This window comes from Mya arenaria, chromosome 8, assembly GCF_026914265.1.
Source record: "Mya arenaria isolate MELC-2E11 chromosome 8, ASM2691426v1".
NCBI classification, from domain to species: Eukaryota; Metazoa; Mollusca; class Bivalvia; order Myida; family Myidae; genus Mya; species Mya arenaria.
Window position 1 is genome coordinate 1,896,527 of NC_069129.1, and position 14,970 is coordinate 1,911,496.

The 14,970-nt window shown below is 34.9% G+C and overlaps 1 protein-coding gene across 3 annotated transcripts; it reads left to right on the forward strand.

The window, feature by feature from the left end:
* Positions 1 to 5,802: 5,802 nt before the first annotated feature.
* Positions 5,803 to 14,645, forward strand: LOC128244704 (organic cation/carnitine transporter 2-like). 3 transcript variants are annotated; one of them, XM_052962747.1, is made up of 9 exons: positions 5,803 to 6,433; positions 7,038 to 7,366; positions 7,490 to 7,911; positions 8,165 to 8,386; positions 10,158 to 10,292; positions 10,485 to 10,567; positions 12,125 to 12,242; positions 13,128 to 13,200; positions 13,593 to 14,645. In XM_052962747.1, the coding sequence occupies exons 2-9, from the start codon at positions 7,058 to 7,060 to the stop codon at positions 13,755 to 13,757; spliced, it is 1,527 nt and encodes a 508-aa protein (XP_052818707.1). In that variant the 5' UTR covers positions 5,803 to 6,433; positions 7,038 to 7,057; the 3' UTR covers positions 13,758 to 14,645. The 3 variants fall into 3 exon arrangements, 2 of the variants coding, with proteins under 2 accessions (XP_052818707.1, XP_052818706.1); XM_052962746.1 differs by lacking the exon at positions 5,803 to 6,433 and having other exon boundaries at positions 6,872 to 7,366; XR_008262972.1 differs by lacking the exons at positions 5,803 to 6,433; positions 13,128 to 13,200; positions 13,593 to 14,645 and adding an exon at positions 11,545 to 11,708 and having other exon boundaries at positions 6,872 to 7,366; positions 12,125 to 12,180.
* The last annotated feature ends 325 nt before the right edge of the window (positions 14,646 to 14,970 follow it).

A 14,970-nucleotide genomic window follows, 5' to 3' on the forward strand; every position in this document is an offset into this window, starting at 1 on the left:
GGTAACATGAACAAAAAGTCTTATCTCGACCAATTTGACGTTATCAATCCAACACCTTTAAATAGATTAAATAACTGCCATTCGAATTTAGGTCGTATAATTTACATTTAAAGATATACTGTTACTCCCAAATAAGATTTACCACAATTAATAATATTGTTTAATAGTCCATAAAGGACGAATAAACGTCGAAAACAATGGTTCTTATGAAGGATACCGAATTTAATTTAAAAGAAATGTGCATAAAACACGTTAATTCTACCCTAGGAGACTATAGTAGATCACAGTAAATCTTTTAGCATTCACCAATCATTTAATATGTTTGCGCTTTCTGTTGTTAAATAAACGGTTACAATCTTGTTTTCAGTAATTAATATTTTCCATTATTGCATTATTTAGTAAGTAGTTAAAGGTTTATCAGTCACAATTTATGTTTGTTATACATGTGTATGCATTGATTTTGAATAAGAGTGTCACTTTAGAGATATACTTTTATTCAAAATTAAAACTAACCATACATACATTCGAGCACTAAGCATCTGTTCTCAACAGATATTGGCCTTAACGTTAACGGCATTATATCAATTGACAAGTGACGTAGTTCAACGCACCTCGGCTTAGAACTGTATACTTTCACTTCATCAAAACTGAATGCTTTTTTCGTGCAATCTTGGGTTTAGTTAGTATCAAGTGAGTACTAAACGCTGATAAATAACGTGCACTCAAATGTTAAACTTATAATAATTCCGAATACATTTATCGCGTCAATGTTGTTTCTGTGCCAAGTATAATGTTCCGATTGTCTGCAATTAATTGAAAACTTGGAAGGTCATGATTTTTATCAGGATAATCGTATACATTGTCTTAGTAAATTTTATACCTCTATCAAATTTGACAAATTGAATTTATGCAAAACCACGTTGTTTTGTTAGTGTATGTAATTAAATTGAAATGATATACTATACTATACTACGCACAACCAGCGAACCACAATGGGGCAATATAGACAAACTAATTAAATTCAACAATAAATAATCAATCAACTTGCAAACGCCTTATTGCAAAATTGCCGTCACTGGCTGAAGAACCAGAAGTTTTATGTCTAATTTATGTTCAATCGTTAGCGAACATAATAAATACATATTTTCGTAAATGTTCAGGTCTTTAAGGGGCTTTAAGTTTAAGTTTAAATTTTAAGAATGAATAGTTAAAACCCAGTAGATCAACCAGAATCGGAGTAGCTGTAGGTTCCATCATGTTGGCACTATCACCAGAATCGGAATAGCTGTAGGTTCCATCATGTTGGCACTATCCAGTCAGCACTTACTGTGGCTTTGTGCTGATTGATTCCATTTGGCACATTTGTAATATGAAAGTGAATAACATGCATAGTGTAACATAAAGTGACACGATCATTAGCCCGGTATTTAACAATATACCTGTTTCAGTGTGTGTACCACGTGATAAATTACGTCATTAATTTTACGGACGGCAATAATCTGCTTCGAATGATTTCGTAAAACAAAAATAACGTTTTTCTTTTTCTTCATCATTTTAAATGAAACAAAAGACAATCTTTGTATCTCAAAGAGCCCTGCCTCCGTTTTATTACCTGAGTTTGATTTGGTGATTAGTTTCATCACACACATCGACATACCTGTTTCCAAAACAATGTTTTGAAAGTGCTCCATCAGCCGCCAGCTTTGTGAAAAGGTTTTCGGTGTGTTTCAAGAAACTAAACTTTTAATCAAACTTAAGTAAATGACCGAATGCTTTAGTGCAACGACCTTCCTATTACAACCAATTTAGCTACTACAGTAACTCATCAGGTCATTAAAGTGACTCGCTCATGGTTTGTAAAATGCATTGTTTTAATTACGAAATAAAGTGTGGCAAATTATAAAGAGTGTTAAAACAAAAACTACCAAAAGCTGGAACCCTTCAGCAAATGTTTATATTTGCTCAAATATAGTCTTTGAAGACAACAGTCTTTGACGACCACAATTTTCATTATATTAGCGTTTATAACGCGATTGAAATTTAATTTCGGCGGTGGTGTTGCGTGATTGGTTGGTCTATAGGGATACATGTTTGCAATTGTCAATGGGGAAGTGAATACGGATAAACTTTAGTAATGAAAAAAAGAATATTTGTTAATGATATCAACTCTCTCTCCGGTTTTAAATTGACAGACGATTTTGGTGACATTTCGTCTTATTAATGTTTCATTTGACACTTATATAATAAGTGCGTGGCTGTGTTTGGTATATCTAAGTGTCTTGTGAGAATATTGACACTATTTAGTGCATTATTTTATTGGAAGTGAAACTTAGACTATTTTGATAGCAGTTTCCTTGATTTGACAGCTGATTTAATCAACATAAGCATTTCATCGGTGACATTCTACATTGATCAACATTACACATTGGGACTTCAGACTTCATACTACATGGACAATTTATTTAGAGCTTTAAATATTTAATTAATTAATTTTGACATTTTGATTGATTGCTTTATGAGTTTATTTTTCAATTATTTAAATTTTTTATGTATCTTTTCAGATTGTATTTTGAGTGAACATACCTGGGCACAGCACAGTATGAAGCTCTTACACATCCTGTTGCAGTTGTAGCATAACAAAGGTGTTGGTGAGCAATTAACATCGCATTCATTTATTTACTTAACAACTTATTGTCGTCAATAACCGTTTTAATGCGTGTAAAACTTTCAAAACGTCATATAAAACGAATAAGCCTAATGTTTTAAACAGGAAATTAAAAAAAGTTATTCTCTGTGTTTTTGTATTGACTGGTCGCCGGTCATACGAGTTCGTTATTTTAGAAATTTACTTTCTGTGAAAACGATTTATATACACGCTGTGGTAGTAAATAAGCATGTGAGAATTTACGGGCATATTGTGAATAATTGTTTACATTATGCATTTGATAACAAATATAAGTGCCTTAACACGACATTAATTGACTATTTTAAATTTAAGTGATATAAAATGGAGGTACAAAGCTTAATTCACACCATTTTACTAACAAATATAAGTCGCAATAACGAAATGAACACAATTTAAATTTAACTGATATAAAATGAAAGTTCAAAGCGTAATTGACACGATTTAAAACAAACATTAATGAATAAAAGAAGGCCGAAAAGGATCAGGCCGAAATGATATCTCGGCCGAATCGACACGACACCAGTAATTTTATCGGTGATAATGCAAGGTACCAGTCTAAATAATTTACGCATGCCGGAGACGACAGAGTAACTACGATCTAGAAAGTTGATTAAACCGTCATAGTTCGGTTATGTCCGTGTTTATTCGGAATGTTACCAAGAGTATATATTGTCACATGACTTTATTGAGCCAATTGGGTATCGATATTTTTCACGTGACACAACGATTCAGCATCCTCCTCCATCTTTTTGCGGGGAAAGAAAACGCGAAAACTCACTGTAAGAGGTGGTTTAGGACATTTTCACCAAGGGCAAACTTTGTTTTCTCCATACAATGGCATGCAATGTACCGCTATGGCTCTGGTTGCATTATTGGCTTTTTTTAGTTACGAACACAACCACATGTCTCATTAACGGCTGTCGATGTAGACTGTATTCTGAATGAGGGAAATTCTTTGTATTCTACCATAGTCGAAAGGATAAACGAGGCTCGATATTTATCGCATAATGATTTGCCAACATCCGTTAGGTTTAGAAATGATTTATTTTGTCCGCAATATATGCTTGATGTTTACTATGGTAACGTAAACGGTGATAATGACGTCCATTTGGGTCAATCCCCATTCAGCCGCGTCTTTGATGCCTAACATCAACATTCGTCTTGTTAATGTATCTTTAACAGGTCAACATATCCATCACTCTTGTTTAAGTCCCGGTGGCCGTGTGGACTAGTCGTTTTTTTCGTTTTTTTCTTGACTTTACCGGCGTGGGTTAGAACCCATAACCAAAATACTTTTTTATGCTATAACTGTATTTTTTTATGCAATTTCGATATCAAAGAGTAAAATAATGATACAATAAGTGTTTTCGGATGCATCACCGGAAAAAAAATGTTGGTCCAAAAAACATGAGCGAGTCACTTTAAACCATAAATATTTCCTCACGGAATACTACCGTATCAAGGATAAAAGGGGTCTCAAATATTATCGTATCTGGGACATATTCATATCTCTAACAGCTCGACTTTTATACTGTTAAATTGTGTCAATGCACTTAAACAGCTGTTCCAATTAATTTCATACCATCAGAGATATGTTCAGTAAATTTATTTCAAAAGGTCAAATAGAGTTGAAAACTTGAACTCATTTAGTATTAAGTAAATATTTGATTTCTTTGAAATTATTAAGTCACTAAATGTCTTTGCCAACCGAAATCCTCGTCGAAGGTCAACACAACTAGGCCCCACACTTATTTATGAATCTGACTCACTTTGACATTGACAATAACATATATCAGGCACGTATCTAATTTAATTTATTTTGTAAAATTAACATTTTGTGAGAGTGAACATTTAGAAACACAAGCTCTATCCGATTTAATAGATACTGCTGCTAACGTCATTGTTACAACACTTGTGTTTCAAAAGTAGTTTTATTATGTAAACAAGGATTTAAAAAATATTTGGCACCGCCACAAACAGCTAAAGTCAATACTCTTGGCATCGTCACAGCAAGCATAAGTCAATACTCTATCTGGTTTAAAACTTTGCATCGTCACAGCCAGCACAAGCCAATACTATAAGTTAAAAATAAGCAACAGAGTCGTTTTTAAAGTTGAAGTTTATTTGCTTTGATACATACACTTAAATAGCAAAACAATTAAGCGGTCTATGCCCTACATTATATGAACGTAAAATTGGAATGGTCATGTTTAGGGAGGGATGTTAACTGGGAATAATTGGTTGAGAAGTTATAAATTTTACATGAACGCACATCGTATTCATATAACTGTCAACAACATACAGGCTTCCATTAGCATAACACTTTCCTCAACATTTAATAAGGATGATTAATATAGTAGGTTAACATGTCATTGCGAAAATTCCTAGAAGGTGTATAATAATAAATGAAATGCATCATTAAAGCAAATTTTGACTATAATTGACTCAATTTAACCAACAATTAAACTATACATTTTGAATGTTTCTCTGTGTAAATAGTGGAGTTTTGGAGATGCACTAGCAGTTCGTGTTGTAGATGGACTAGCAGTTAGTGTTGTAGATGGACTAGCAGTTAGTGTTGTAGATGGATTAGTGTAGGGTTTTGAGACGACTGGAATTAGCCATATGGTGTCTGATAGGCTTCCTCAAACTAGATTTGTTTTAGTAACTGAATAAAACATGGAACTGGATAACAATATCGTTGTGTTGAAGTTGAGTTGAGTTGAGTTGAATTAAACAGATGTGCGTCTGTGGCTGTTACGTTACATAGCGTACAGTTCATAAATAATAAACTCGTAACTGGTGGAAAGTTTCCGTACGGTTCCGTATAACTTCCGAACTTGCGCTCTATTGTGTCAGAAAACGGACCTGTTTACATTCTTGAGCTGGCATGTATCAAAGTGCTTGCTTACATGTATTCGGTCACAAGGAGAATGTTAAGTTTCTTAACGATTTATATACTCGTAAAGTATCAACACGCAAATTAATTTAGCAGATATTTAATATTCCGGTATAACTTTGTAAGTGAATGAAATATAGTTTCAAACAACATAACGTTTAGTCCTACTCAGATGACAAATTAAGAATGCAATAAGGCAATATGTACATGTCAGAAAGCACGATGTAGATGTGCGTAAGCAAAATGCACAGGCCAGAACGCAAGATTTAATTTTGCTCCAATTCCGTTCCATAGTCGATTACATGAAGTCCTTTATAACTCTATCAAGAATAAGTCAAGAAATTAGGTCATTAACTTTTCTACAGCACTAATGGATTTGAAAGGCCACTGCCTTTATAGGACAGGTGTTTAATTTGTTGTCTAAACGATTTTCTAACTGAACTAAACTGCCGTGTTAATTTGACAATTAAGGAACTTGCAGGGTCAAACGAACTCACGTTGAACAAACGATAGTACCCGCTCTGCATGTTACTGAATATAATTAGCGTTCAAGGATCTTCAACTCTTTGAATGACAATACATCAAAAGCAAAACACCTTCGGACGGCCTACATATAACTCAAGTATCAAAACATTAATTCGATAAGAAAATGTATATAAATACCTCTGTTTCTGACTATGAATAACCGTTATGTTAAGAACGTCCTTATATTTGCATGTATGCATATAGAATTAGCTTTGTCCTTTGAACATTTCAATCTTAACTAGTGCTAAGACAGAATACATGGATTGATAGTTCAAAACTTTGTATATAATTTCCTTTCCTAGGACAGAGGCATTTACTAAAAGGTACGCTTTTGCACTTTATTTAAACACTGCATAGTCGTTGGTGACGATGTATATATTAACTTTATAGAGGAATTTTAAATATAACATTTGTAAAATACGACACTCCGACAAAGTAAATTACAAGTTACAACTAGAGTGAGAAGCATTCACATTTGTTTGTGAAATGCAACAACTAGGGTCATTTGTTTATTTATTGTTACAACTACGGAGGGCACCATACACATTTGTTTGTTTATTGTTACAACTAGGGAGAACAACATACACATTTGTTTGTTAATTGTTACCACAAGGGAGGACAACATACACATTTGTTTGTTTATTGTTACAACTATGGTGGGCACCATACACATTTGTTTGTTAATTGTTACCACAAGGGAGAACAACATACACATTTGTTTGTTAATTGTTACCACAAGGGAGAACAACATACACATTTGTTTGTTTATTGTTACCACAAGGGAGAACAACATACACATGTGTTTGTGAAATGTTACACTTAGGGAGGACACAATACATATTTGTTTGTTCAATATTAAGATGACTACAATTGATCTGAGATCTAATTCAGCACTTATTTTTCAAGTATCAACACAATGCATTTCAGTCGGTAGCCATTTCCACAGAATGGATGAGAATTTACTGACTCCTGATGAAGTTATAGAAGAGCTAGGCGGATGTGGGCGATTCCAATGGCGCCTCAGTATCATCGCCCACCTTATGAAAACTTTAGCCGGCTGGAGCACCGTCAGCATGCTTCTGATATCAGCGACACCGCCATGGAGGTGTATGGACAACGAACATTGTAATAATGCCACGTTCATGGCAACAAGTAATGATACTGCTAGCGTATGTCCGACAAAATCGTGTTACCATGGAAATGCAACGTGTCAGAATATACAATTCGACGACGGACTTAACACCATTGTAACAGAGGTGAGTACTGCAGTAGGACAGTTTTATATATACTTTCTTGTTTCAACTGGCTTTAATGCACTTTTCAAATAACCGGAATTCAGTACTTTACGTTTATGATTATCATTGTAATCTTTTTTCCAGTATAAGTTGGTTTGCGGGATGGATTTCATACCGAGCACAACTATGACCATTCAGATATCTGGACTACTTGTTGGAAATCTCGTTTCTGGTCAAATGGGAGAGCTGTTTGGAAGAAAGAGACCGTTTTTCTTTGCGGTTTTGCTATTTATGGTCTTCAACCTCGTCGGGTTCTTTGCCAACCACTGGGTGTTATTTGCTGTTTGCCGATTTTTCATAGGGATTGGGGTTGGTACATTTATGACCATGAAGTATGCATTACTATGTGAGTTTTCATTAGCCAGCTGGCGATCATGGATAATTGGCTTCCCATCCTGGCCATTTCAAGCATGTGTTTTCGCATTGGTTGCGTGGTTTATTCAGGACTGGCGGTACATTCAACTCATGATAACGCTGCTTGGAATTCCCTGCCTTGTAGCTTGGTGGTAAATCGTGTTTTGTATGCCCTTTACTTCATTATGTAATTATCTTATTTTAATGAAATTAAACTACTGATTTTTTATTCTGCCATTAAGATATCTTCTTGAATTTGTATACTTTTAATTAAGGTGTCGGTAACATTCATCATTTCATACGAATATTCGAGCCTTTGATTTGTTTAAAATCAACCAGACGATGTTACAATTATAAAGTTGTTTGTGCTTTATATATAAGATACAAGCTTGTGCTTATAAATAGGTGGATACCAGAAAGCTTTCGCTGGCATGTAGCTCACAATAGACTAGACATTGCAGAGGACATCATTCATCACGTTGCTAAAGTGAACGGAAAGACGCTAAAGACTACAGAACATCTTCTACGCGTTCCATCTACATCTGATAAGGACAAGAAACACACTGTTCTAGATATGTTTGCCTCAAGACAACTGATTGTCGTGTCCGTCTTGTTGGCTTTGAACTGGTCGGTATTTAAATCTGGCTACAATTCCGCGCTATAATTTATTTGAAGGAACTCAACCATTTCTTTGCTTGCAGTATAATATTCTTTTATAAATAAAAGTATCAAATCCTTTCAAAATTTAACATTAAAAGTTACTGAAGGTCGTATTTTTACGCACACTCTCGTAGAATATTTTGATTAAAAGGTAAGTTCAAGATTCCAAGGAAAATTTCCAAGTAAAAATGTAATTGAGTACAAGTATTTTTGAGCAATAACATATTTGTTATAGACCTCTTTTTGAAACAATGACACGTTTTTATCAACATATTTTATTAGAAAAACGCCTTTAAAAAGTAAAAGCATTTAGCATTTCGAATCATACTATGCCCTATGGGAAAGTCAATTGAGAGCAAGATTGAGACTATCCACCAATGTGTTAATTTGGAAACAGCAAGTTCGATTAAAGACGTAGAAAACCATTAGACAAACATGATGGTTGGATGTAGTTAGTGCAGCAGAAGGGTGTCCACTTCAGCACATATTTAACTAATTTAATTGAATTATACAACACAGTAATATTATTTATTTACAAAATGTATTCCATATATATTCAAAGATTAATAGCATTTGTTCGTGTTTTCATGCTGTTTGAACTCATCAAATAACATGAAGTGCGAAAGTGTCATATTTACAGTTAAGAACACTAATCATTACGGTTTATAAGTTATAAAATCGTCTTGAGCGCGGAATTTATTGTTAAAGATATGTAATCGGTCACATACGTTTATAACAAAGAATAGCCGATCATTGTAACGCTGTATACCATAGGTTAAATAACGTTCGCGCTAATCCAATCAGAACGCTGTATACCATAGGTTAAATAACGTTCGCGCTAATCCAATCAGAGCGCTGAATACCATTGGTTAAACGACGTCGCGCTAATCCAATCAGAGTGCTGTATACCATTGGTTAAACGACTTCGCGCTAATCCAATCAGAACGCTGTATACCATAGGTTAAATAACGTTCGCGCTAATCCAATCAGAGCGCTGAATACCATTGGTTAAACGACGTCGCGCTAATCCAATCAGAGCGCTGAATACCATAGGTTAAATAACGTTCGCGCTAATCCAATCAGAACGCTGTATACCATAGGTTAAATAACGTTCGCGCTAATCCAATCAGAGCGCTGAATACCATTGGTTAAACGACGTCGCGCTAATCCAATCAGAGTGCTGTATACCATTGGTTAAACGACGTCGCGCTAATCCAATCAGAGCGCTGAATACCATTGGTTAGACGACGTCGCGCTAATCCAATCAGAGTGCTGTATACCGTAGGTTAAATAACGTTCGCGCTAATCCAATCAGAGCGCTGAATACCATTGGTTAAACGACGTCGCGCTAATCCAATCAGAGTGCTGTATACCATTTGTTAAATGAAGTCGCGCTAATCCAATCAGAGCGCTGTATACCATTGGTTTAAAGACGTCTTTCTAATCCAATCAAAGCGATGTATACCATAGGTGAAATGACGTCCCGCTATTCAAATCAGAGCGCTGTATTCAATTGGTTAAATGGCGTCGCACTTATCCAATCAAAGCGCAAAATGAAACAAACAATGACTTCATATCCCCTTATCGTTATGCAGTATGAAATTCAAGATTGTTATAAACAAAAGACTAGGCAAATGTAATAAATTGGTCACCTAAATAAAGTGATTGACTATCCCGTTCAATACCTTTTCATCAATTACAAACAGTGAATCTCACCATGTACCCTTCTACTTAACAGGGCAGCGCTTGGAATTGTTTCATATGGTATTTTGTTCGGAATACAGTCACTGTCCGGGAATATATTCTTCAACCTCTTTCTGTTTTCCGTGGTTGGCATACCAGCGAAAAGCATAGGGACCTGGCTTCAGAATAAGTAAAACATCAGTTTCTAGAAACTTCCTATTATTGCCTTTGATAATTTCCTAATTAATGACCATTGTGTTAAACATGAGTAAATGAAATATACTTTACATTTGCAATTAAGAATTATCATTGTGTCTGAAATTGGTTGTCATATTATGCATTTTAGGAGCTTTTTCTATATGTATGTTTGTTTCATTTGAAGGTTTGGTCGACGAATTACGGCAGCTATTTGTTTCATAATGGTGTCTGCAGGAGGGTTTGTAGTCGGCGGTGTACAGTCAGCAGGTACATGATATTTAAACAAGGATACAATGCCGATTAGCAGCACATGCTGGTATTGAAAAATAATAACAGTGTAAATTATAACCGTTGAGCCGATTGTTCATAACTTTATACTAATTTAACAACATTGTCGTTAATCACGTTGTTAACACAGTTTTAACAAGCAGCACCTTGTTTCCTTGTATCTTAATTATTGGTAGTATTTTTTTTGCACTGAAAATATATTTCGCGAGTCAATTAGTTTGAAAAATTTCACTTGGATTGCCGAAATAAAGCTCTTTTTAACAGAAAGGTCGTTTACTGCCGATAAATTATATCGCGAGGAGCGGACCGAAATAGCGTATACTAAAAATTTCGTAATTTTCAAAGACGGAAAATAAAGCAAAAACTAGGTAAATATTTAACATATATTTGATCCCCTGCAGATGAAGTAGGATTTACATACAGAATTAAGACGTTATGAATTACATTGTCTTTTTACAGACGACACTCTCAATACCTATAAACCTTAAACCATTACCTGTCCGATTTTATTATATATATATATATATAATAATAAAAATAAAGCAAAAACTATATATATATATTTTTTTATTTTTATTTATTTATTTATTTTTTATTTTTTATTTTTTTTTTTTGGGGGGGGGACCCCTGGGATCCGCTTGTCTTAATAATGTCTCAACAAATGTCGGTGCGGTTCCCAGAATATTTAATAGTTAAATACGTTAAAAAGAATTACGTTGAAAGGCGATATCAAAATAACTTCACGAACACGTGCGTTATGTAATGGGCTTTAAGCAAGTACATATTTTATTAAAATACGACGGTTAGAACGGAGGTGCAAAAAGGATAGAAACAAGGTTCCGTGAAGGCCAGTAGGGCGTACATGCCTTTAGATGATAACCTACATGACCAGCCAATGAAAGCGCATATCCGCCTTCAATAAGTATCACGCTTAATCGTTAAGATTTGTTTTGTAGTGGCTGACGCGTGGTCTAGTGGTTACACACTTGACTGTCAATCCATGGGGTCGCATGTGCGATTCCCTGCCGCACCACTAAAAAACTAATCGTCTTCCAGGAGTGACGTTAAATGGGGGTCCCGTGTGACAGTGATATACACTGGTGCACGCTAAAGAACCAAGGTAGCTCAAACCAGAGTTTCATCCTGTCTGTGCAGTATGCTCCAAAAACCTAGTAATCTTATCGGAGCACTTGCCAAATGGGCATGGCTCGAGTGCGAGTTTAAATAAGCTTACACACCACCTAAGCTTTGTAGTTGATAGAAACCCCCTCCCTTACCGTTTTATGTTTAAAATTTTATATAATGAGAAGTACGATTCATTAGATGATGTATCTGAGTGATATATTTTTGCGTTATCGATATTTTACTTCAGTTGTTAAACCTTATTATCCACATTGTTTGAACAAGTACTTTGTTTTCCCCCAAACTGAAGGAAAAAACGCGTATGTTTTCCCTTTCGATTTAACTAGTGTGTCTTTTTTATACCTGGTAAAAAGGCCTGGCGAGGGCTCTAATTTTGTCAAAATTATCTTTTAGATGCACCGAACAAGGACAACCTGACGAACATTTTCGCCTTGATATCGTACATCGGCATTACAACTGCCTGGGGCCCCATTCAGACGATGACAATAGAAATCTACCCTACTGTTATCAGGTAAAACCAATGTGAATGTACTAGAAACTTGAACAGGATCAGGCTCAGCACACCTTTTCTTGATCTGGTATAAATGGTTTCACATTCTCTTGTTAAAGAGTCTGAAGTTTGTAAAGGAAATAATAGATGAAATCAATAAGAAAATAACTACGTTTTGTTCTATAAAATCTTATTTTATTGAAGTACTTTTTCTAAAGGTAATACGATACTTTAGTGATTTAAGATAAAGATTTTTTGAGAAATTGGTGCCAGGTGTTTTCATCGTTATAAAACATGTAAATGTATCGCATCTTATTTTTCTCTCTTCTCTCTGCTTAGTGTGATATTTGACATGGAAGTCCTTTGATACCTGTTCTTCCAAAATTGATTTCATCATTCTTGTTAACTCAAAATGAAATATTGAAATCGCGTAGCTTAGCAGCTATTATACATCGTGAACAAATATTATGAAAATTAAATGCCATCAGTAATATGCCAGTTCATAGGCCATATCACAAAAAAATAAGAAGCGATATTTGTCCATTACAATCATTCGAGGGTGAGTGTGTTCTATTGGTAAATGTGTCCTCCTCTCGACCAAGAGGTTGGGGGTTCGATCGTCACCAGGGGTACGTTCTCACGGCCTCTCAAAATGAACACCGTACCAAAGAAACGGACTCGAGAGTTATTCTATTTTGTCACTTTTCGTCACAATCGAGCTAGGAAAAAATAAGTGTAAACTTACCATTTAAGTAACGAATAGATGCATGGGTTTCAATTGAGTCAATGAATTTAAAACTTTTAATACACCACAATTAGTTTAATTGCTAGATTTTGTCACCCAGTGCTGTGGCATAAGATACGAATAAAACCGAAATACAACTAACATGTGCATTCCTTCAACAGAACCATCGGATTTGGTACCCTAAGTGTGTTTGGTCGCATTGCTGCAATGGTTGGACCACAACTTGTTTATTTAGTAAGTATGAATTCCACTTTAGGCAGTTACCAGCCGATCGGAAAGTATACACAAACACATATTATTGCAATTGGTGGCTTTAGCGTCATATTGAAAAAAAACAAACACACACAGGTTTAAACTTAACCGAAGCATTTGTTTTGCTATAATTGTTTTCGTCTCAGAATATTCAATTTTTATGTAGAAGCAAAAAGCAAATCAAATGATCTCGCATTGTTGATCCAGGATATCCGTAAATGACGTCGCACAGTTTACTATGGGCGTCCGTATGCAGTCGAGTGGTTTGCTGAGGGAGTCCGTATATAGTGACTTCACCCAAATGCATGTTACACACATATTCTTTTACAAGGTGGCTTACTATCAGACTTATACGTTTAAACATTCCTTTGTAGGACTCGCGAGTACCTGGTATAATGTACCATGTGATTGGAGCCATGGGACTTCTTTGTGCGCTAGGAAGCTTGCGACTTCCGGAAACCAAGGATAAAAACTTAGCTGATAAAATAGCGAAGAGAAACAAAATATCTAATGCACCTGAGTCTAATAATGTTGTTTGAAAGTGATACTTGCAATGCACAAACTGTATGTTTGTTCTTAAACATTGGTAGTAGGCTGTGTATAACTAGCATATATACATATGTTTACCTGTACTTTTATGTAAACAGACACTCTGTAAACGTTTCTAATTCAGAATTTCTACCTGCAAACAACAATACATTTGTATGTTCAGGAAAATAAAACGATTATAATAATAATAATTTATCTTCATAAATACATATTAAAGCATAGCATAGATATATCCATGTTCTTCAAACAAGAGCACAGGCATTTTGAGCAATACTAAGTAATAGATGACATAAAATTACATTTTATGATAAATAATGGGCGGAGTGGGCATAGCTAACTGTCGTAACATACTACCTCATTTGCTGACACATTGTCAGCTCAGAATCTCACAAGAGGAGTGTGTATAGGAGAAGTAGGCAGACTTTATAGCTTCAGCGGAAGTTGGAACTCTAAATGAATAAGCCTAGTACTTTCTGATTGCCTATCTGCAATTTCATAATTAATAATGGGCGGAGTGAGCGTAATTAACTGGTTATCTCATTGGCTGACACATTGTCAACGCAAAATCTGATGCAGGAATTGTGTATCGGATGAGTGGCAGTAGGCGGACCTTTAAACACCCGCGAAAGTTGAAACTCTTAATGATTAAGCCCAGTACTTTACGATTGCTTATCTGCAATTTCATTGCCACTCTATACCTCCACCAAATGCTAAAATTACAGAAAAGAAAAGAAAACACTGCATCAGATATGCAACAGTGCATATCTTTATCATGGTTAAGCCCACATGATAAATATATTTTAAATAAAATAGTTATAAGAGTATATAAATTCAGTTAAATAACAGTTCGAAAATTAACCTTTCTAAGGCTGACTCTGATTTTCTCGTATATACATAAACACCCAACAACGTGAACATACTTCAATTAATATTATAGCCATGATCATCATCATTATTATTAGTATTTTTCGCTCAAATCAAATTTGTTAAATAAATTCTTTAAATATTTCTATTGTCGAAAATGGTGTATGCAGTATGTAAAAATGTATGTAAAATTCACACTTTCGTTATCAATGTGATTTAAACTCAATATTCAAATGAGAAAGGTTTTAATTTGTCAAATTATCTACAGCACTAGTGATAGGTCTAATCTAATATGTAAAGTCAGTACAACTGGATTTTTGTCACACTTCTTTATTCTTT